The sequence below is a fragment of the Salvelinus fontinalis genome, chromosome 1 (genome assembly GCF_029448725.1).
Source record: "Salvelinus fontinalis isolate EN_2023a chromosome 1, ASM2944872v1, whole genome shotgun sequence".
NCBI classification, from domain to species: Eukaryota; Metazoa; Chordata; class Actinopteri; order Salmoniformes; family Salmonidae; genus Salvelinus; species Salvelinus fontinalis.
This window is the reverse complement of record NC_074665.1, coordinates 44,986,474-45,010,191: the sequence shown is the minus strand read 5'-3', so window position 1 is coordinate 45,010,191 and position 23,718 is coordinate 44,986,474. Positions and strand designations below refer to the sequence as shown.

Sequence of the window (23,718 nt, the reverse complement as noted above, 5' to 3'; positions counted from 1 at the left end):
AGGGCGTGAAAGCACAAAGAAATAGGCATAGCCTAGATAAGCCAGTTTGTCATTTTGGAATGCAATTTATTCATTTCAGAAAACATGTACAGTACAATACAGGTAAGGCATAGGGCAAAACATCAGAAAAGCGTCACCAGTTCATGTGGACAGCGTCATAGAAAGTGGTGAAAACACAGATTCAAGCACTGCAGAGAATTTCAATCAAAGACTTCAAATACATCAAGGAAGTGTATGATAACATAAACAAACCACTTGTAAAGTTAGTAGTGTCATATTAAGGGCTTGGGTACGTCCGTAGGTGCTTTTGGATGAAGTAAAAATAGGCAAACAAATATGGGGATTTGAGCAACAAACGCATTACCACAACAAACCGCTGGCTCTGAACAATGAAAATCAACGGTCAGTATGATTCAGGTTTCAGAATGGGTGGAAACACCTGCAGGGTCATAAGGACTCTGGGGGGGAAAAGAATCAGATACTCAGATTCCCGGTCCCAATTCCTTCCAGAAAATCCCAGCCATGTCTTAGCTCATACCTCATTCATAGTAATGCCAGGAAAGAAGGAACACTACACAAACCCAACCTTTCCATTTTCACTTCTGACAGAGAGGAAAAATTACAAATGGAAAAACAAACACTAATCCTAAACACATTCCTAAACAAAAGTTACATTTCAATTGACTTGTTTAACATGAAAATAAAGAGATGGGAAGGCTCTCCGGAGAGAGAGAGAGAGAGAGAGAGGGAGTGAGAGTATGAGTGGAATGTGTGTGGTGGCGTGGTTTTGGACGGGGAGAAGAGTAGCTTCCTTTCTCTGCTGCGTCGGGTTACCGCCACAGCTGGGAAAAACATCTGCTTCCTCTTATATTAACCATTTGGAGTTTTGAAAGCAGAGTGGAATTAGAGCCTCATTTTGTATTTGCAAACTTGATTTAGTCAGAACAGAATTAGAGGGGGAGATACAGTAGAAAGAATGGTCATGAGAATCGAACCTCAGTCTCCAGGTTCGGTATACATCTGCAATCAGCCGGGTGTGTCAATACTAGACCATGAGCTCTGCAAGACCATTTGGAGTCATTCATGAAAGCCATAAGATACGGATCCAATGATATGAAATGGAACACAGTGACAATTCACCATGAAAACACGGTGGGGTAAAATGTGAAATTCCCTAATACAAATTCTACAAATCAAGTGTTCTATTTGTGTGTGTCATATGATATTTTGGCCACAGATAATAGCGAATGATATAGGCCTATTCGCTGCAGATCATCGTAGAATAAAACATTGTGGCACCAACGAGAAAGTGTCCAGAGAGCAAGCACTATAGTTGATGCAATAGTCAAGTGTGTTCCCACGTTCTCCTGTTTCTTAAGTCAGAGAAACTTGACTGGTCTGGAGGAAGGCTGGGGCAATCCTTGAGAATACACAGTTACAAACTGGGATTGTTTATATACTTAATATAAAAAAAGTATATTAAGTATATAATAAGTATATTCCTATTATACTTTTGATACTGAAGAGGCACTGTTCAACATTGAGAGCCGTGCGACGATAATGACAAAACGAAAGCAGAGTGTTGACAAGAAAAGCTTGTACCAAATATTTTTTTTTTTACCACAAGGTCACCGGGACATTGTTTAATCAAGAACAATTCAAACAGTTTGACAAGGTAAAGGAAGGCCCTGTTTTTCATTATTTTTGTGATATATGGGCAAAGGGGAAAGTTGGTGTTTAATTTGGCACACTAGGTCAGGAAAAAGCAACAATCCATCTAACGAACGACACTTAAATACTGGTCTCATAGTATTCTCAAAAGTGGCCACGAAGTCAGCGACAATTTACATGTTGAAATATGACATTAAGACATTGAAAGAGAAATCTGGCAAAGCACAATTCAAACAACATCAAACCATATATCACTCAGAAACGCTCACGTGCACACGCACACACACACACACACACACACACCATAATTCACTAATGCAAAATACTAACACGTTTTCGTTTAAAAGCTGGACCTCCAATTCATATAACAATACGGTATCTGCCTGCTGAATCAAGAAGAGCATGCAATTCAACTTGTAGGGAGACAAATTACAGTAAAGGGGTCTACATTGATGACTCGTGAAGTGTTGCTAATGGGGCACGTTTTCCTTTGAAACATAAGGCCTTGGAACATACCGGAAACATAGCAACTTTTCTGAGTAGCTATTTTACAAACAACATGACTAAGTCACTAGTGTCAGTAGAACAAGACCACCATACACATTTGCCCCTAAGCGCAGTTCTAAGTTCAGCTTAACCTAGCCTTATTAAACCGAGACTCAGCGATGTGCCGTTGGCGCGAGTGGCAAGGTAAGCCAACGATATTGCAGACGAGCACACTGCAAGACGATGCACTCACGCGGAGCATCTGTGCACGTGCACGGCTGACGCTTCAGTCTCCTGCGTCAGTATAGCTGTTTGACAACAACTGCGTAGAAATCAGCCTCGCCTTGTGCTCGTTGTTGTTGCTGAAGTCGGCCTGTTACGGCTGTTTATTTTGTGTTTCGCAGAATCTACCTTTTAACCAAAAGGAGGTTTAAAAGAAAAAAAGGATCTTAGATCAGCACTTAGGGGCAACTTCACCTCACACGTATAAACAGATAGAAACACTGAGGCAATGGTCGATTTCTGAGACATGGACTGAGGAGTAGAGAAGAAGGCCAATGTTGAAGTGCTCAAGTCTACTGCTCACATACATACTCTCCCTTTCTCAATTCTCCTCTCTCTTGACCTCTTCTGTGCTGGTCTCCGTCTTATTCTCCTCATTTTCCTCCTCTTCCTTGTCCTCTGTCTCTGCTGGCTCAGGGTTGGACTCGGGCTTTTCCTCCTCTTTCTTTGGCTCTGGGAGCAGAATCACCTTGCCGATGTTGTTGCGCTCGTGCATACGCCTCATCGCGTCACCCACCTGATGGAGGAACAGAGAAAAGAGAGACGGCAGGCAGACAGAAAGGTTGAAATACAGATCGACAAACCAACCAACTGAAAGAGGGAGATAGAGAGAGGGTGAGAGGGAGAGAGAGAGAGAGGGGGAGAGGGATAGAGAGAGAGAGAGAGAGAGAGAGAGAGAGAGAGAGAGAGATGCTCTTCTTCTTTTTTAGCTCCTGTGCAAAAGTTGGATGTTCAGGATCCAGTTTCTTTCCCATTTGTAATAAACACATTGGAAATCTGCATCAAACCCTCTCCTTTTACCAAGCTCAGATAATGACATCTTCTCTGTCCGTCATATGAATACTGAAAGGGTTTGTCCCTATTTAATTAGGACTGCACACACACACACAAGTGCCTCTCTGACTCCACTGCCCCTGCTCTCTCCGCTCACCCCACCCCACGGCACCTCAAACAAAGCTTCCCCTAACAACCGACGCCACGGCAACCACGGCCGGTCACCTAGCAACTGCCGGCATCAGACCCATATCAGCGGGAGGGGCTGAGAATTGCAGTGAGTTTGACACGTCAGACCGTGTAAACAGGAAGGGGAGGGAGGGAGGAAGGCTAGGGTGGATAGCAAAGAGCTAATATCTGTGGGGAGACTGCTGTCAAAACAGTTTCAATGAATGTCAAATATTGATTTAATTATTATTATTAATATGCAAGGAACTATTGGAAATGTCATGAAAATGTCACACAGAAAATGAGCTTGTAACAACAGTATGTAGCATCACACGTTCTTCAAGTGGCGAGTCTGTTAGTCTGACGTAGATAGGCTACATGCCAGTTGCAATAGATACAAAGTTTCATAGGAAGGTTAGATTAAATATAAAATTCATTCTACCAATCCTATGACTATTCCATTCATTCACTCCTTTCAAAAGGAGTCGGATACGATACCGGCTTCCAGGCAGTCGCATAGCAACAAGAGGTCTAGCTATACACCAGTCATATTTCCTGTCACACCGAGGCACCGACTAATCAATCTAACCTTTGACGCCAAGCCTTCTGACCAATCAGAAGGGGGTCAAGTGGATAGGAGCAGGGGGAGAGACGTTTCCCATCCTCTCTGGAAAGGCTCTCAACCGTCGCAATGGAAACCACTGGGTTGGCGAATACTAAGTAAACAAATCAGTCAGTCTATAATGAAATTGTTGTAGCACCTCTTTGTAAACAGATTTGGGATTTGAAAAGACCCCCACCTCTTCCTCCCTCCCCCCTCTCTCAAACCCTCTCTGCCTCCCACACAGTCTGTCGATGTCCAACCCTGTTGAGCAGACATAATATCAGACATTACTAAAGAAGCAGGAGAGCTAGGTGTAAACATAGCCTTTCAAGGCAGTGGAAGGAAGAGTGCAAGCCTCTGGAGGGATTATATGAAAGCAATACAGAAATATTTAGAATCGTCACCAGGGGGCAGCTGGAAGCAGTGTTTGTATACAATGCAGTACTTTACCTACATTGCACCTTAGACTGCAGGTCCACTGGGCGCCAGTTCAGGTAGATTATGTAGACTACGTGCAGGCTACAGCAGAATTCGTATGTGGATTATAATAAATTGACATATTTGTAGGGTCTAAGATGTATTTTTTCGTTAGGGAAAATAAATGGTTTTATTATATGTTCAAGGCAAGCAATAGGCAGAATAAATTATTGGTGGCCTCAGTGCCTGTGTGGTCCAGCAGTTACAGCCATAACAGTTTAGCAATGGAAATCTCACCTACTGTAAGGGCCATCCACACCAAAGACCATAAACTACATTGGCAAGTTACACATAGCCTAACTATACAACGTGGGCGAGCATCCACACTGGAGGAAAGTGGATCGTTTTACAGTAGGTCTACATCTGTCAATCAACTGATGGCCAAATCAGCTATCAACTCAGCCAGAGAAACACAAACAGTAGCCTATTATCGGGTTTTCACACCTTTCACCATGTGATAATGGATAGGCTAACGGGTAGCCTACAGAATGTATTGGAATATTGTAACGACCCTGGGATCCCACTTCTGACACCAATGTAATGACCTGACTAGATCATAAAAGAACGACTGTCCAGACAGAGGATTGAGTTTACGAATGGACGGTTTATTAAACCAACTTTACACAGGCTACTGTTTGGCCGTAGCCCACGCCAAATAAATGAAAGATAGCCCACAAGCCAATCGTGACCTTCTCTTGTGAAGCCCAGACGTAAGAGAGAGAACAAAGGCAAAACCTGGTCTTAACTTCCAATGCTCCATCCCCCTGCCCAACCCCCCTCCACGCCACTCCGCCAACCACCAGGATGCCCGGCATCAGAACATTCCAGGCATTCCCGTGATTGGCAGATAGCAGGTTGACTGACATGTCGGACCCCGCGAACACAACCACCTACTAGCCTAACACATAACACACAGCTGTCTGTGCGGGTCGCTACAATATAATCAAATAACAAGGGGCTTATTGCAACCATCAATGGCACTAGATTATCGCCAGCTGATGCCTCGTTAAACCACCAATACCCGCTAAATTCATAAACACAGCTAATCTCAATTGCAACCATTATTGGCCACCTCATTACCGCTCCGTAAAACATTATGTCCTTGTTACCTTAGTCCTGCTTGCAACCAAAGTCTTTCAAGATATGTTCGCCCTCTGGTTGATATTATCATCGGAACAACTTGATTTATTGATTGGCAAGATTTACGAATTGTAGAAATAAAGTATTTACTTGTTTACGGTGGCAAATCTACTGTGGCAAATATCCAACACTTTGTATGAATGGAAACTAATGTTGGTGTAACCTACTGTTAGTATCAAGGGTAAAATATCCTTGGACTTTCTATAATTATTTGAAATGTGAAACTAAATCAAGCCAATCCAGGATTTAGGTATTTGTGCCAGAAGGGTGTGGACCGGAATCGAACACATACTGACAGGAGGCCCTAGTCCCTAGAACACCCCAGGCCACGATTGAAATCAATTTTGACAGTTCATTCGTAACCTTAGGTTCGCTAGAAACCTTAAGATGTCCTCTTTTCGATAATATATATCCGAAATGCATATATAAATGCATTTCGGATACAATTTCACACTTGTAGTGGAGTGTATGTCGTAGTGGAGATCAATATATATCTTGTGTTACTAAGCTATATACGCCGACGGTTGTTGATGTGTATGGCTGCATTTCAGATACATTTTTGTACACTTGAATGTCGCAGTAGTATGATATATGACCTTACAGTAGCAGTAGGACATTTATTCATATTCATTCTGGTGCGTTTAGCATTTGAGCGAGCGAGGGAGGATGATTTTGATAGCTGGCACTGGTCCGAATGACTCGATTTCCCCCGCATGGAGAGAAAGAGAAATGCGAATTTCCAGTGAATGTATCTAAATCATGAGGCTCTTTTGAATTTCCTGATGCGCAGGAAAATGTACCACAACAAAAGTGATCAAATTAAGATCCGACATCTGTATGTAAACTCTGTTAGACTGCAGGAGTCCATGAAATACTACGTTCTCTGCGTCTGCTATGGAGGAGCCCCCGAGCCACAAATATATACTATATCCGTTATTGACGTCACTTGTTAAATCCACTTCTATCAGTGTAGGTGAAGGGCAGGAGACAGGTTAAAGAATGAATTTTAAGCCTTGAGACAATTGAGACATGGATTGTGTATGTGTGCCGTTCAGAGGGTGAATGGGCAAGTCAAGTGCCAGGTGAAACTGTTGGTGTCAAGAACTGCAATGCTGCTGGGTTTTTCACACTCAACAGTTTCCCGTGTGTATCAAGAATGGTCCACACTCCAAACAACATCCAGCCATCTTGACACAACTGTGGGAAGCATTGGAGTCAACATGGGCCAGCATGCCACCCTGTGGAACGCTTTCGACAACTTGTAGAGTCCATGCCCCGACAAATTGAAGCTGTTCTGAGGGCAAAAAGGAGGGGTGCAACTCAATATTAGGAAGGTGTTCTTATTAATGCTTTGTAGACTCGGTGTGTGTATATATATATATACATACATACAGTGGGGCAAAGAAGTATTTAGTCAGTCACCAAAGTTCTCCCACTTAAAAAGATGAGAGAGGCCTGTAATTTTCATCATAGGTACACTTCAACTATGACAGACAAAATGAGAAAAGAAAATCCAGAAAATCACATTGTAGGATTTTTAATGAATTTATTTGCAAATTATGGTGGAAAATAATTATTTGGTCAATAACAAAAGTTTATCTGAATACTTTGTTATATACCCTTTGTTGGCAATGACAGAGGTCAAACGTTTTCTGTAAGTCTTCACAAGGTTTTCACACACTGTTGATGGTATTTTGGCACATTCCTCCATGCAGATCTCCTCTAGAACAGTGATGTTTTGGGGCTGTTGCTGGGCAACACGGACTTTCAACTCCCTCCAAAGATTTTCTATGGGGTTGAGATCTGGAGACTGGCTAGGCCACTCCAGGACCTTGAAATGCTTCTTACGAAGCCACTCCTTCGTTGCCCGGGCGGTGTGTTTGGGATCATTGTCATGCTGAAAGACCGAGCCACGTTTCATCTTCAATGCCCTTGCTGATGGAAGGAGGTTTTCACTCAAAATCTCACGATACATGGCCCCATTCATTCTGTCCTTTACACGGATCAGTCGTCCTGGTCCCTTTGCAGAAAAGCCCCAAAGCATGATGTTTCCACCCCCATGCTTCACAGTAGGTATGGTGTTCTTTGGATGCAACTCAGCATTCTTTGTCCTCCAAACACGACGAGTTGAGTTTTTACCAAAAAGTTCTATTTTGGTTTCATCTGACCATATGACATTCTCCCAATCTTCTTCTGGATCATCCAAATGCTCTCTAGCAAACTTCAGACGGGCCTGGACATGTACTGGCTTAAGCAGGGGGACACGTCTGGCACTGCAGGATTTGAGTCCCTGGCGGCGTAGTGTGTTACTGATGGTAGGCTTTGTTACTTTGGTCCCAGCTCTCTGCTGGTCATTCACTAGGTCCCCCCGTGTGGTTCTGGGATTTTTGCTCACCGTTCTTGTGATAATTTTGACCCCACGGGGTGAGATCTTGCGTGGAGCCCCAGATCGAGGGAGATTATCAGTGGTCTTGTATGTCTTCCATTTCCTAATAATTGCTCCCACAGTTGATTTCTTCAAACCAAGCTGCTTACCTATTGCAGATTCAGTCTTCCCAGCCTGGTGCAGGTCTACAATTTTGTTTCTGGTGTCCTTTGACAGCTCTTTGGTCTTGGCCATAGTGGAGTTTGGAGTGTGACTGTTTGAGGTTGTGGACAGGTGTCTTTTATACTGATAACAAGTTCAAACAGGTGCCATTAATACAGGTAACGAGTGGAGGACAGAGGAGCCTCTTAAAGAAGAAGTTACAGGTCTGTGAGAGCCAGAAATCTTGCTTGTTTGTAGGTGACCAAATACTTATTTTCCACCATAATTTGCAAATAAATTCATTAAAAATCCTACAATGTGATTTTCTGGATATTTTTTTTTCATTTCGTCTGTCATAGTTGAAGTGTACCTATGATGGAAATTACAGGCCTCTCTCATCTTTTTAAGTGGAAGAACTTGCACAATTGGTGGCTGACTAAATACTTTTTTGCCCCACTGTATATACACAGTTGAAGTCGAAAGTTTACACACAGCTTAGCCAAATACATTTAAAATCAGTTTTTCAATTCTTGACATTTAATCCTAGTAAAAATTCCCTGTCTTAGGTCAGATAGGATCACCACTTTATTTTAAGAATGTGAAATGTCATAATAGTAGTAGAGAGAATGATTTATTTCAGCTTTTATTTCTTTCATCACATTCCCAGTGGGTCAGAAATTTATATAGACTCAATTAGTATTTGGTAGTATTGCCTTTAAATTGTTTAACTTTGGTCAAACGTTTCGGGTAGCCTTCCACAAGCTTCCCACAATAAGTTGGGTGAATTTTGGCCTATTCCTCCTGACAGAGCTGGTGTAACTGAGTCAGGTTTGTAGGCCTCCTTGCTCGCACACGCCTTTTCAGTTCTACCCACAAATTTTCTATAGGATTGAGGTCAGGGCTTTGTGATGGCCACTCCAATAACTTGACTTTGTTGTCCTTAAGCCATTTTGCCACAACTTTGGAAGTATGCTTGGGGTCATTGTCCATTTGGAAGACCCATTTGCGACCAAGCTTTAACTTCCTGACTGATGTCTTGAGATGTTGCTTCAATATGGCCACCTAATTTTCCTCCCTCATGATGCCATCTATTTTGTGAAGTGCACCAGTCCCTCCTGTAGCGAAGCACCCCCACAACATGATGCTGCCACCCCCGTGCTTCACGGTTGAGATGGTGTTCTTCAGCTTGCAAGCGTTCTCCTTTTTCCTCCAAACATAACGATGGTCATCATGGCCAAACAGTTCTATTTTTGTTTCATTAGACCAGAGGACATTTCCCCAAAAAGTACGATCTTTGTCCCCATGTGCAGTTGCAAACCGTAGTCTGGCTTTTTTATGGCGTTTTTTGAGCAGTGGCTTCTTCCTTGCTGAGCGGCCTTTCAGGTTATGTCAATATAGGACTTGTTCTACTGTGGATATAGATACTTTATGTACCTGTTTCCTCCAGCATCTTCACAAGGTCCTTTGCTGTTGTTCTGTGATTGATTTGCACTTTTCGCACCAAAGTACGTTCATCTCTAGGAGACAGAACGCATCTCCTTCCTGAGCGGTATGATGGCTGCATGGTCCCATGGTGTTTATACTTGCATACTATTGTTTGTACAGATGAACGTGGTAACTTCAGGCGTTTGGATAGTGCTCCCAAGGATGAACCAGACTGTGGAGGTCTACAATTTTTTTTCTGAGGTCTTGGCTGATTTCTTTTGATTTTCCCATGATGTCAAGGCACTGAGTTTGAAGGTAGGCCTTGAAATACATCCACAGGTACACCTCCAATTGACTCAAATGATGTCAATTAGCCTATCAGTAGCTTCTAAAGCCATGACATCATTTTCTGGCATTTGCCAAACTGTTTAAAGGCACAGTCAACTTAGTTTATGTAAACTTCTGACCCACTGGAATTGTGATACAGTGAATTATAAGTTAAATAATCTGTCTGTAAAAATTGTTGGAAAAATTACTTGTGTCATGCACAAAGTAGATATCCTAACCGACTTGCCAAAACTATAGTTTATTAACAAGAAATTTGTGGAGTGGTTGAAAAACGAGTTTTAATGACTCCAACCTAAGTGTATGTAAACTTTCGACTTCAACTGTATATATGTATATATATATATGTGGTACCTTCAGGGTAGCCTAGTGGTTAGAGCGTTGGACTAGTAACCGGAAGGTAGCAAGTTCAAATCCCCGAGCTGACAAGGTACAAATCTGTCGTTCTGCCCCTGAACAGGCAGTTAACCCACTGTTCCTAGGCCGTCATTGAAAATAAGAATTTGTTCTTAACTGACTTGCCTAGTTAAATAAAGGTAAAAAACAATAAAAACAATAAATAAAAAAAATAAAAAAATGTGTAAATATTTGTATGAACATAACAAGATTCAACAACTGAGACATAAACTGAACAAGTTCCACAGACATGTGACTAACATAAATGGAATAATGTGTCCCTGAACAAATGGGGGGTCAAAATCAAAAGTAACATTCAGTATCTGGTGTGGCCACCAGCTGCATTAAGTACTGCAGTGCATCTCCTCCTCATGGACTGCGCCAGATTTGCCAGGCACCTGCAAGTTCCCAGACATTTCTGGGGGGAATGGCCCTAGCCCTCACCCTCCGATCCAACAGGTCCCAGACGTGCTCAATGGGATTGAGATCTGGGCTCTTCGCTGGCCATGGCAGAACACTGACATTTCTGTCTTGCAGGAAATCACGCACAGAACGAGCAGTACGGCTGGTGGCATTGTCATGCTGGAGGGTCATGTCAGGATAAGCCTGCAGGAAGAGTACCACATGAGGGAGGAGGATGTCTTCCCTATAACGCACAGCGTTGAGATTGCCTGCAATGACAACAAGCTCAGTCCGATGATGTTGTGACACACCGCCCCAGATCGTGACGGACCCTCCACCCCCAAATCGATCCCGCTCCAGAGTACAGGCCTCGGTGTAACACTCATTCCTTCAACGATAAACGCGATTCTGACCATCACCCCATGTGAGACAAAACCGCGACTCGTCAGTGAAGAGCACTTTTTTTCAGTCCTGTCTGGTCCAGCGACGGTGGGTTTGTGCCCATATGCGACGTTGTTGCCGGTGATGTCTGGTGAGGACCTGCCTTACAACAGGCCTACAAGCCCTCAGTCCAGCCTCTCTCAGCCTATTGCGGACAGTCTGAGTACTGATGGAGGGATTGTGCGTTCCTGGTGTAACTCGGGCAGTTGTTGTTGCCATCCTGTATCTGTCCCGCAGGTGTGATGTTCGGATGTACCGATCCTGTGCAGGTGTTGTTACACGTGGTCTGCCACTGCGAGGACGATCAGCTGTCCGTCCTGTCTCCCTGTAGCACTGTCTTAAGCGTCTCACAGTACGGACATTGCAATTTATTGCCCTGGCCACATCTGCAGTCCTCATGCCTCCTTGCAGCATGTCTAAGGCACGTTCACGCAGATGAGCAGGGACCCTGGGCATCTTTCTTCTGGTGTTTTTCAGAGTCAGTAGAAAGGCCTCGTTAGTGTCCTAAATTTTCATAACTGTGACCTTAATTACCTACCGTCTGTAAGCTGTTAGTGTCTTAACGACCGTTCCACAGGTGCATGTTCATTAATTGTTTATAGTTCATTGAACAAGCACGGGAAACAGTGTTTAAACTCTTTACAATGAAGATCTGTGAAGTTATTTGGATTTTTACGAATTATCTTTGAAAGACAGGGTCCTGAAAAAGGGACGTTTCTTTTTTTGCTGAGTTTATATATATACAGTACCAGTCAAAAGTTTGGACACACTTACTCATTCAAGGGTTTTTCTTTATTTTTACTTTTTTCTACATTATAGAATAATAGTGATGACATGGAATCATGTAGTAATGAAAAAAGTGTTAAGCAAATTAAAATATATTTTATATTTGAGATTCTTCAAAGTAGCCACCCTTTGCCTTGATGACAGCTTTGAACACTCTTCAAATCAAATCAAATTTGAGTGTTTTGTCGATGTTTTTGCGGGTGTTGTGAAATTCTTGTGTTTCTAGCTCCAACAGTGCAGTAATATCTAACAATTTCCCAACAATACACACAACACACACAAATCTAAAGTAAAGGAATGGAATTAAGAATACATAAATATTTCGGCGAGCAATGTCAGAGCGGCATAGACTAAGATACAGTAGAATAGGATAGAATACAGTATATACATATGAGATGAGTAATGTAATGTTCCATTATTAAAGTGGCCAGTGATGTTTTCAAGTCTATATAGGGCAGCAGCCTCTAATGTGCTAGTGATGGCTATTTAACAGTCTGATTGCCTTGAGATAGTAGCTATTTTTCAGTCTCTCGGTCACAGCTTTGATGCACTTGTACTGACATCGCTTTCTGGACGATAGCGGGGCAATCAGGCAGTGGCTCGGGTGATTGTTGTCCTTGATGATCATTTTGGCCTTCCTGTGACATCGGGTGCTGTAGGTGTCCTGGAGGGCAGGTAGTTTGCCCCCGGTGATGCGATCGGCAGACCGCACCACCCTCTGGAGACCCCTGCGGTTGCGGGCGGTGCAGTTGCCGTACCAGGCGGTGATACAGCCCGACAGGATGCTCTAAATTGTGCATCTATAAAAGTTGGTGAGGATTTTAAGTGCCAAGACAAATTTCTTTATCCTCCTGAAGTTGAAGAAGCGCTGTTACGCCGCCTTCACCACACTGTCTGTGTGGGTGTACCATTTCAGTTTGTCAGTGATGTGTACACTGAGGAACTTGAAGCTTTCCACCTTCTCCAACGCGGTCCCGTCGATGTGGATAGGGGGGGTGCTCCCTCTGCTGTTTCCTGAAGTCCACGATCAGCTCTTTTGTTTTGTTGACGTTGGGTGAGAGGTTATTTTAGGCTGTCTCATCATTGTTGGTAATTAGGCCCACTACTGTTGTGTCGTCTGCAAACTTGATGATTGAGTTGGAGGCGGGCGTGGCCACGCAGTCATGGGTGAACAGGGAGCACAGGATGGGGCTGAGCACGCATCCTTGTGGGGCCCCAGTGTTGAGGATCAGCGAAGTGGAGGTGTTGTTTCCTACCTTCACCACCCGGGGGTTGGCCCGTCAGTAAGTCCAGGACCCAGTTGCACAGGGCAGGGTTCAGACCCAGGGCCTCGAGCTTAATGATAAGCTTGGAGGGTACTATGGTGTTGAATGCTGAGCTATAGTTTGGGATGCTGAGATTGCTTGGGATGAGTTGGACCACAGAGTGAAGGAAAAGCAGCCAACAAGTGGTCAGCATATGTGGGAACTCCTTCAAGACTGTTGTAAAAGCATTCCTCATGAAGCTGGTTGAGAGAATGCCAAGAGTGTGCAAAGCTGTCATCAAGGCAAAGGGTGGCTACTTTGAAGAATCTAAAATATATTTTGATTTGTTTAACACTTTTTGGGTTACTACATGATTCCATTTGTGTTATTTCATAGTTTTGATGTCTTCACTATTATTCTACGATGTAGAAAATAGTATTGGCATTCTCCCAACCAGCTTCATGAGGTAAACTTGAATGAGTAGGCGTGTCCAAAATTTTGACTGGTACTGTATACTGGATATAATGTATAGCCACTGAGCTACTCCTATATATTCACTGCACCTGTGTGCGCACACACACACACACACACACACACACACACACACACACACACACACACACACACACACACACACACACACACACACACACACACACACACACCCACCCACCCACCTGTTCAAAGTGGTAGGTGGAGTCAATGCGGGGCTTGATCTTGCCCTGGGTGTAGAGTTCCAGTAGGCGGGTCATGGTCTGGGTGATGAGCTCCTCCTCGTCACTCAGGTAGCCCAGATGGAAGCCACACACAGCCTTGTTGGCATGCATCAGCCTCAGGGTGTTGATGGTGAATTGGTTGTACCAGGTCTTGGCTACCGCCAATAGGTTCTTCTTCTGACCCGTCACACAGTTGGCTGCACCTGGGTAATGGAGTCATGAAGTCAGGGACACATGGAGAGGACATTACCACCCTGCCAGAAATGTACATGTTAAAAACGTGGTGTAAATATAATAATTACACAACATCACATTTTACTGTAACACAAATTAAATTGTAACACTTAAAAAATGCAAACACTTGAAAAGCTAGCTTGGAATGCATTCCCCCCCCCCCCCCCCCCCCCCCTCAATACATTTTAAATGTATTGGAAGCAGGTTATCAAGTCATTTCACATACCATGGAACATGTTAGAATTGCAAATAGAATGTTAATCTTCTATAAAATTTACGGTAAGGGAGGGATGTAGTGGTACAGAAAAAGGTGGGTAAACACTGAACGCCGGTTGAGATGACAGGAGGCGAGTAATGTAAACGCTAGTACAAACAACGATAATTTAGTCTCTTACCAAACACTATGAGGGTGCCCATGGGCTTCAGCAAACTAAAGGCCTTTTGGGTGTCTGAGCCTCCCAGTGGGTCCAGGACAACGTCCAATCCTGAGGGAAAGAGACAGAAAGGCCATTGGAAACTGATTTGCTCGAGTGGATCACTAGTACTGATCGAGAGGCTTGACATACAGTTTACATCGTATGCAATGATACACTACATGACCAAAAGTATGTGGACACCTGCTCGTCGAACATCTCATTCCAAAATCACAGGCATTAATATGGAGTTGGTCCCCTCTTTGCTGCTATAACAGACTCCACTCTTCTGGGAAGGCTTTCCACTAGATGTTGGAACATTGCTGCGGGGACTTGCTTCCATTCAGCCACAAGAGCATTAGTGAGGTTGGGCACTGATGTTGGGCGATTAGGCCTGGCTCGCAGTTGGCGTTCCAATTCAATCCTAAGTTGTTCGATGGGGTTGAGGTCAGGGATCTGTGAAGGCCAGACAAGTTCTTCCACATCGATCTCGACAAACCATTTCTGTATGGACCTCGCTTTGTGCATGGGGGCAATGTCATGCTGAAAGAGAAAAGGGCCTTCCCCAAACTGTTGCCACAAAGTTGGAAGCACAGAATCATCTGGAATGTCATTGTATGCTGTAGAGTTGCGATTCCCCTTCACTAGAACTAAGGGGCCTAGCCTGAACAATGAAAAACAGCCCCAGACCATTATTCCTCCTCCACCAAACTTTATAGTTGGCACTATGCATTCAGGAAGGTAAAGTTCTCCTGGCATCCGCCAAACCCAGATTTGTCCGTCGGACTGCCAGATGGTGAAGCATGATTCATCGCTCCAGAGAACACGTTTCCACTGCTCCAGAGTCCAATGGCAGCGAGCTTTACACCACTCCAGCCGACATTTAGCATTGCGCACGGTGATTTTAGGCTTGTGTGCGCGGCTGCTCGGCCATGGAAACCCATTTCATGAAGCTCCCGACGGAACAGTTCTTGTGCTGAAGTTGTTTCCAGAGGTAGTTTGGAACCCGGTAGTGAGTGTCGCAACCAAGGACAGACAATGTTTGCGCACTACGCACTTCAGCACTCTGCAGTCCCATTCTGTGAACTTGTGTGGCCTGCCACTTCATGGCTGAGCCGTTGTTGCTCCTAGACATTTCCACTTCACAATAACAGCATTACAGTTGACCGAGGCACCTCTAGTAGGGCAGAAATTTGACTGACTTGTTGGAAAGGTGGTGTCCAATGAAGGTGCCACATTGAAAGTCACTGAGCTCTTCAGTAAGGCCATTTTACTGTCAATATTTGTCTGTGGAGATTGCATGGCTGTGTACTCGATTTTATACACCTGTCAGCAACGGGTGTGGCTGAAATAGCCAAATCCACTAATTTGAAGGGGTGTCCACATACTTTTATATATATAGTGTAATACTTCAAAGAGGAGATGACAAAGGCATCTATCAGTGATGCTGATGATACTGCCCTTTAGCCTGGTCCCAGATCTATTTGCGTTGTCTTGCCAACTCCTATGGTGATTGTCACACCAATAACCATAGGAGTTGGCAAGACAGTACAAACAGATCTTGGACCAGGCTGCATGTCCAATCCATCCTTACCCTTGGGGCTGATTTTACGGATCTCCTCGGCGTAATCTCGTGTACGGTAGTCGATGGGGTGGGTGACCCCCCCTTGGCCGATGGTCTCGTGCTTGCTGGCCGACGCAGTTCCAAACACGGTCACGTCCTCCAGCAACTGACAGAGCTGGGTGGCAGCGATGCCCACACCACCTACAGTAGAGGGACATAAGGGGACAAGACACAGAGAGAGGCACGAGGGACACATAGCATGAGAGATACTGTAGGTAACATGGAGGCAGGAAAATTGTGACAGAGGTGATTCCTGATGAAGGTGATTCGTGATGGAGGAGAAATTTAATAGAGTGGAGACGGGATAACGGAGAAGAGACGGGATGGTGAAATTTAATGGAGGAGAGATGTGATGGACACTGAGAGTTTGATTGAGCCAGCAGGTTTGGCACTTTTGGGACTTCAAATCAAAATCCAATTTTATTGGTTGCATCCACATATTTAGCTTCCCATTGGTTCCATTGGTTCCATTTTGCTAGGCAAGCTGAATCAAGCTCAAATACAGTAGAAAGACTTCAAATACTATTTGATCCCAGGTGTGGTGATTGGTGCCACGCACAAAAAAAAGGCTCACTTGCAGTATTCTAGACATACTGTTCTGTAACAGGCTCTGTTCTGTAACATAATGTTCTGTAAGCTCTAAAAGCTTTTAGCAAACCTTGAAATTCTGTTTATCTGACACACGCTCCCCTTCATAGTGGCAAGGTGAGGCAATGACACATCTGCCACGCTGATTCTCAACACAGGGGCCCCTCAGGGGTGTGTGCTTAGTCCCCTCCTGTACTCCCTGTTCACCCACAACTGCATGGCCAAGCACGACTCCAGCACCATCCTTAAGTTTGCCGACGACACAACGGTGGTAGGCCTGATCACCGACAACGATGAGACAGCCTATAGGGAAGAGGTCAGAGACCTGGCAGTGTGGTGCCAGGACAATAACATCTCCCTCAACGTGACCAAGACAAAGGAGATGATCATGGACTACAGGAAAAGGAGGGCAGAGCCCGCACCCATTCACACTGAAGAGGCTGTAGTGGAGCAGGTCGAGAGCTTCAAATTATTTGGTGTCCACATCACCAACAAACTATCATGGTCCAAACACACCAAGACAGTCGTGAAAAGGGGAACGACAATGCCTATTCCCCCTCAGGAGACTGAAAAGATTTGGCATGGGTCCTCAGATCCTAAAAAAGTTCTACAGCTGCACCACCGAGAGCATTCTGACTGGTTGCTTCACCGCCTGGTATGGCAACTTCTCGGCATCCGACCGCAAGGCGCTACAGAGGGTAGTGCGTACTGCCCAGTACATCACTGGGGCCAAGCTTCCTGCCACCCAGGACATCTATACCAGGCGGTGTCAGAGGAAGGCCCTAAAAATTGTCAAAGACTCCAGCCATCCTAGTCATAGACTCATCTCCCTGCTACCGCACTGCAAACGGTATCGGAGCGCCAACTCTAGGTCCAAAAGGCTGAACAGCTTCTACCCCCAAGGCACCCAGCCTATTTGCATTGACCCCCCCTTTTTTTTACACTACTGCTACTCGCTGTTTATTATCTATGCATAGTCGCTTGTACCTACAGTACATGTACATATTACTTCAATTACCTCAACTAACCTGTACCCCCGCACATTGCCTCGGTACCGGTATCCCCTGTATATAGCCTCGTTATTGTTATTTTATTGTATTACATTTAAGGGCTTGTAAGTTAGCATTTTACAGTAAGGTCTACACGGCACATGTGACAAATATAATTGTATTTTATTTGATAGTGGATACTCAAAACACAACCCACTGGGCACAGACAGCAATTCAATATCTATTACACGTTGGTTGAAGCGTGCCCTTTCGCACCACCACCGCCAGCTACTGCACTCATAAAAATATTTCTGACACACCCCCGGACCGATAGCGTTACCACCAGCACTAAGATTCACCATTGCGCTAAGTTTGTTAAAACGGAGCCCCTACTTTGTGTCTGTGTGTGTTCAAGAAAGGTAGAGCCCAATTTGTAGGAAGAAAACAGAAACCGTTAGCGTAGCTCGAAGGTTACTCACATAACCACGGTTCTAGGAACTAAGCATTTGTATTTTTTGGGGGTGGGGTTTCTCTCGCATCCTCATTTTCAAATCAGGTGACCCCACATGGGGCCCATGACCACTAGTTTTGGAAACACTGCAGTACAGTATAAACCAAACCCTACTTATCTTATCCATATTTGTTTTGTTTTTTCGAGGCCATGAAGCTAAAAAATCTACGTGAAACGTCGAGTGTTACCAAAGCAACAGGATGATAACGATCTATGTTGTCAGTTGGCTAAGGTGCTGCATGTCGTACAGTGTTATCCTCAGAGGTAAGAGGTGGCGTTGCCATGGAAATGGAGGCATATTGTTCCAGGGTAAAAGGACAGGGGAGTCACTACAGACTTGTATGTCCACATACACTATATACTGTGCAATCTCCCATTCTAAGATCAAGGGAAGTATGTCAAAGCCATGACTTAGGCCTAGTCAGTGGTGCAGATGAATGGCTATGTTATACAGTACTACCGTGGTTGCGAGGGGACATTCTGGGGCTGTGGAGTGTGTGTGGTGGGGAAAGGGGTACATTTTTATAGTATGTGTGTGTATGTGACTTGTGTGTGCTTCTCGATATACAATCAGTCACATTCCGGTAAGTAAACATGAGCGTGTGTGTATGTTTGTAAGAATGTGTGTGTATGTGTACTTGTGTGAGTGTGTATGCGTGTGTGTTTGCGCCCTTGTAGATGTGTGTGTGTGTCCACCACTACTGTACCTGCTGCCATGTGGATGAGGATGCTCTGTCCGGCCCTGACGTTGGCCATCTCAAAAAGCATAATGTAGGCCGTCAGGTAGTTGATGGGGAGGGCCGCCGCTTCCTCGAAGCTCATTGACTCTGGCATGATGAATGTTTGGCTAGCAGGCACAACCACCACCTCCTGCCACAGGCCGTGACGACTCAACACCAACACACGGTCACCCACCTGAGAGAGGGACATTTCACATGGGCCGTAAGTCACAACACACTTAAACGCCGTGAAAATCCTGACAACTATTTGCGTGGCAAAGTTTTCGGATGAAAATAATATTGTGGTGGTTGCCAACTGGAAGTTGCTTTCTACGGTCCATGTGAATATTATGAACGAGAGGAGGAGATGTCTTTATTGAAATGCACTCCTGCAATAGCTGAATCTCCCATGTCAGGAGAGCACTGCTGACTTACTTGCCTGGGGCCAGATCAATTGTTGCGGTCTTGCCCGACTCCTATGGTCAATGTCTAACAGATCTGGGACCAGGCAAGCCGTAGACTTTTTATTTGTGTTTCGAAAGAGGCCAAGAGGCGGAAGACGCAGGAAAGTCGCCCAATCGGTCTCTGAATATTATAACATTTCCTGTTTGTAATTCCTCGAGATGTACGGGTTGCTTCTCTTCCTGCTGCTCACAAACACATGACAATAAAGTACTCATGACTCATAGATCACATTGCCACATTGCATTTTATGCGGTCAATGACCTCGAAGTCTGCACAAAAGGGTGCATGACCAATTGAGACCTAAGAGAACCTGTATGAAACTTCTATTTGAAAATATACCATTGTTCAGGAATGTTCTGTGGAAGTGGTGGTTGAGTATTTCAAAGAACCAGTCAATAACACATACCAGGAAAGAATGAATAGAAAAGAAAAACAAGAGAACACGGAAAAAACAAACGCCACTGAGGAAAAGTGGGTGGTGCTTTATGCTCGAAAAGTGAATGTATCAACGGTTGACATCATTTGATCACTGACCAATCTGATCACATCCATCTGGTCTTTTTAGGATGGGCGAAGAGGATTCAACAAGGCTGAAGATTTTAAAACAGGGTCGTATTCATTTGTACCAAACAGATTAAAACTGACTGAAACAGAGAGGGACTAATTGGATTTGTCCAGTAAGAAATGCTCATTTCTGTTTTTTCATTGCAAAACGTTTTAAAACATTGCAATGCTTGCCCTGATGAATACGACCCAAAGCTGGTGTCTGTTTCAGCCCGGGAAATATCCCATGTGACCTCATCCGAAACAGCCACGCCCTCAGTCCACCTCTGGATAGCTTCACTGATTGTTGGGCCAAAGCGGCCGTTCGGACAAACGTCGATAAAACAGTGAGTTGTTGAGACCATGTTGGCCAAAAGACACAAACTGAGCTCAGCATAAACAGAAACGGGAACAGGTCCAAGCCTAGGCTAATCCCAAAACAGACTCTAAAGGCAGCCGCTGGGCTCTGCCTTATATTGTCCACAGATCGGGCAGCACTCTGACTCTAGGCTGTTGTTGTTGGGGGTGGTGGTTAGGTGTCTTGGAACTAGAAGCACAAGCATTTCGCTACACTTGCATTAACATCTGCTAACCATGTGTATGTGACCAATACAATTTGATTTGAGGCCAGTTGTGCAGAAAGAATGTGCTGTCCTTCTATAGGATTCTTCTAGCCATTTGTTCGGGGGAAGGGAGGGTTGAAAGGGGTGTGGCAAGGGGAGGAGAAGAAAATGAAGGGGGAGGAGAAGGAAATATCAAATGTAACTGACCATGTTTGTGGAACAGTGAAGGGTTATGATGTACTTTACAAACAGTACTGACTATTTGGGTCTGACAGACAGACAGACTCACACATAGGCTCACCTTGCACATCGGCAAACAATTGCACACAAACACGGGGCCAAAACACACACACACGCACACACGCCAAAGGAAATATTGCTGCTATCAAAATATTATATCAGAGCCCTTTATCAAATAGATTGGGTCATGTCATTGCAGTGTTACGCCCACATGAGTTGACAGCCCTTGGGGGAATTCTCGAAGCACAGCATGGCAGTGTCAGTGTCATCACTCATTTCACATCTCCATCCCACTTCGGATATTCACAGTCTGGAAGTATCAGAGAGGGAACAAATGGAGACAGGGGAGAACCAAAACTCTTAACCCCAACCTCTGATAATCACTTCTCAACAGGTTCTTGGAGGTGTTATAACACATCGAGATAGGGTGCAGGAAGGCACACCCCCTGACCACAGGATATGTGACTTTCATTGGGAAGACAGAATATGCTCACTGCTATTATAGTAGCCCAATATTTGCTACTAAAATCAAGACAATAATGCGGCCAAGGACGAAAACCACTCAAATGTTTATTATCTTGTAATAAGGCTTTCGTACAGAGACACAATGTTGTTTCAGCCTTGTGACTGCACGAATAACTAAGAAAACGATATGAAGGCAGAAAGGAAGATATTAAAGAGATAAATCACGTAAAAGGAGCGCCCAAAACAGTGCTGTCATACTGCACTGTTAACCATGATTTTGTGCACGCCTCCTCAATAAAATATTATAGCCTATATAACGGTTCTGTGCCTGGACAAAAAGGGCCACGTTTGATGTATTGATTGGGCGGCCTCGCCCATGAATTTGATTTGAATATAAATGATGAGCAATAGGCTACCATAAAGAAAGAAAGAAAAGGCTTGAAAGAAACATGATGCTATGTTTTTAGACTCACTTTTCTATCCGTCACCTCTTCCCCTAATGCTTCAATCACGCCCGAGCATTCCATCCCGGGCGTGACGGGCGGCGACGGCAGCAGCTCATACAACCCCTGTCTCCCCAACAACTCGGCGAAGTTCAGACCACACGCCTTGACCCGCACCAGCACCTCTGCGCTTTTCAGGCTCGGCTTTCCCTTTTTCATCTGGAGCTTCACTTTGTCATAGCCTCCATAGCCCGTTAGGAACAAAGCACGGTAGCTGAAAACTTCCTCCTCGGGCGCCACGGGCGCTTTGTCTGGGGTCGCCGCCGCCACAGGCTCGTCTGCTGGCTCTTCCGCGGGGGATGGCTCACCCTCTTGGGCTGCCTCCGATGGAGGTTCCTCAGTAGGTGGGTTCTCTGTCTTCTCCTCTGCGGGTTCTTGCTGCTGTCGTGCCGGTGCCTCTTCGCCAGACATGATCGGAATCACAAAAATAGCCTATTTTTCCCAATGCGCTTTTCTTTTTTGGTACTTCTGTTTCTCAGGTTTCCCTGATAGCCTAAAAAACACCTTACAGAAGTTGCAGTAAAATTGTATTTTTTTCGTAAACTAGTCTATTGCAGTGCACAATTCCACTGTAAAAATATAGATAGCCTATTACAATAGGTAATACCAGGAGGTGATTTTAGTGCGTGCACCCTAGCTAGGAAAGTGACAGATATTCTACTTGGCAATGGAGAGCAGTGCGCAGTCAGACGGGATGTGGCCACGGTTAAAGGGCGGAAAGTGGATTTTTAGTCAGAGGAGGGGAGCTAAAGCAAGAGGTCGGCGGAGCTCGCTTAGCAACAGGTGGCGTTGCCATCAAGGTGCGTGGGGCTTACAGGCCTATGTCAACAGTGAAATAGAAAGGATGATGACCAAAATATAGCCTAGATAGGTATGCATTGGAGAACAAGAAGACCAATTTTCAAGAAGCTTAAACAATTTGGTATAATTTTGCAATCGATTATTGATCTCAAGACATTCTCTGGAAACAACAATAGGCAGGCAGCAACAGGGGCAAGTTTTTAATTACATTGTGTAAAAAGACTATTCGACCCAGTGTGGAACCATTGACATAATGGAACCTGTAGTTGAGGGGTCCTAAAACTGCAAAAGTCAGTCATGAAAGTTTTTGTGTTCTCCCAGTCTGTGAAACAGGAAGTCACTAGGTGATAAAGATGTGGCCAAGGGGGCATGGCAGGAAATGCCTGAGTTAATAGAGAGCCCGGCACTTGCAGGACAGGGCTGCCATGTTTCACTTCCTACTCCTCTTGTTTGTAGGTTCTGATTAAGGGGCAAACAAGCCATCGTAAAAAAAAGAAAGAAAGAAAATTGCCCAAAAAAAGTTGAACCAGCTCACTTGCTTTTACACTATGGTATGACTATTATATGTTCAATGTTTCTTTAGAAAATATTTTTTTAAAGGAATATTTTCCCCATATTAAAACGAAAGTTCAGTTTACATAACAGGAACAGGCATAAATTAATCATTAATTAATCACACAAAATAAACTAGCTTCAGAAATGACTTTGTCAAAGCAAGAACATAACTAGGGGTTTGCAATGATGGTAACAACTTGGAGACATTTTTGGATTAAGTGGATCAAAATTCAAAAGGCACTCGCACATTTGAGCTGTCTTTGTGGCAGGTGCATAGTAACAATTGAATAACATGAGAGAGAAAATAAGAAACCGACACACTGCTCTTGCGGGTATCAAATCAAATCAAATTTTATTGGTCACATACACATGGTTAGCAGATGTTAATGCGAGTGTAGCGAAATGCTTTATCTTTATTAAGCTTGCTTTTGGGCTAAAAATGAGTAACAGTTCATTGTTGGGTTTCTAGGCCAGAAACAGTATTTTGGGAAAACACATGTTTAATTTTGGGAAAGAATTTCAACAGTTCTACTTTCGTATCAAAGGGTTTGTCTGTACATGTAGGTAGAAAAGAGAGGCCCTTAGATAAGACTGAGACTTGTGCGTCAGTGAGCTATTTTT

General features: G+C 44.3%; 1 protein-coding gene across 1 annotated transcript; it reads right to left on the bottom strand.

Moving 5' to 3' along the window:
• Positions 1-45: 45 nt before the first annotated feature.
• On the bottom strand, positions 46-22,427 carry LOC129855354 (synaptic vesicle membrane protein VAT-1 homolog). Its single transcript, XM_055922922.1, has 6 exons — positions 21,712-22,427; positions 18,951-19,158; positions 16,126-16,296; positions 14,514-14,603; positions 13,846-14,087; positions 46-2,956 (listed from the first exon to the last, which is right to left on the bottom strand). The coding sequence occupies exons 1-6, from the start codon at positions 22,150-22,152 to the stop codon at positions 2,762-2,764; spliced, it is 1,347 nt and encodes a 448-aa protein (XP_055778897.1). The 5' UTR covers positions 22,153-22,427; the 3' UTR covers positions 46-2,761.
• Between the last annotated feature and the right edge of the window lie 1,291 nt (positions 22,428-23,718).

Excerpts from the sequence above, each read along its gene's own strand:
- LOC129855354 (XM_055922922.1), bottom strand. The coding sequence starts at position 22,152 with ATGTCTGGCGAAGAGGCACCGGCACGACAGCAGCAAGAACCCGCAGAG. Across the intron at positions 14,604-16,125 it reads CCGTAAAATCAGCCCCAAGG|GATTGGACGTTGTCCTGGAC; the intron begins GTAAGGATGGAT and ends TCTTTCCCTCAG. Across the intron at positions 2,957-13,845 it reads CCACCTACCACTTTGAACAG|GTGGGTGACGCGATGAGGCG; the intron begins GTGGGTGGGTGG and ends TTCCTCCATCAG.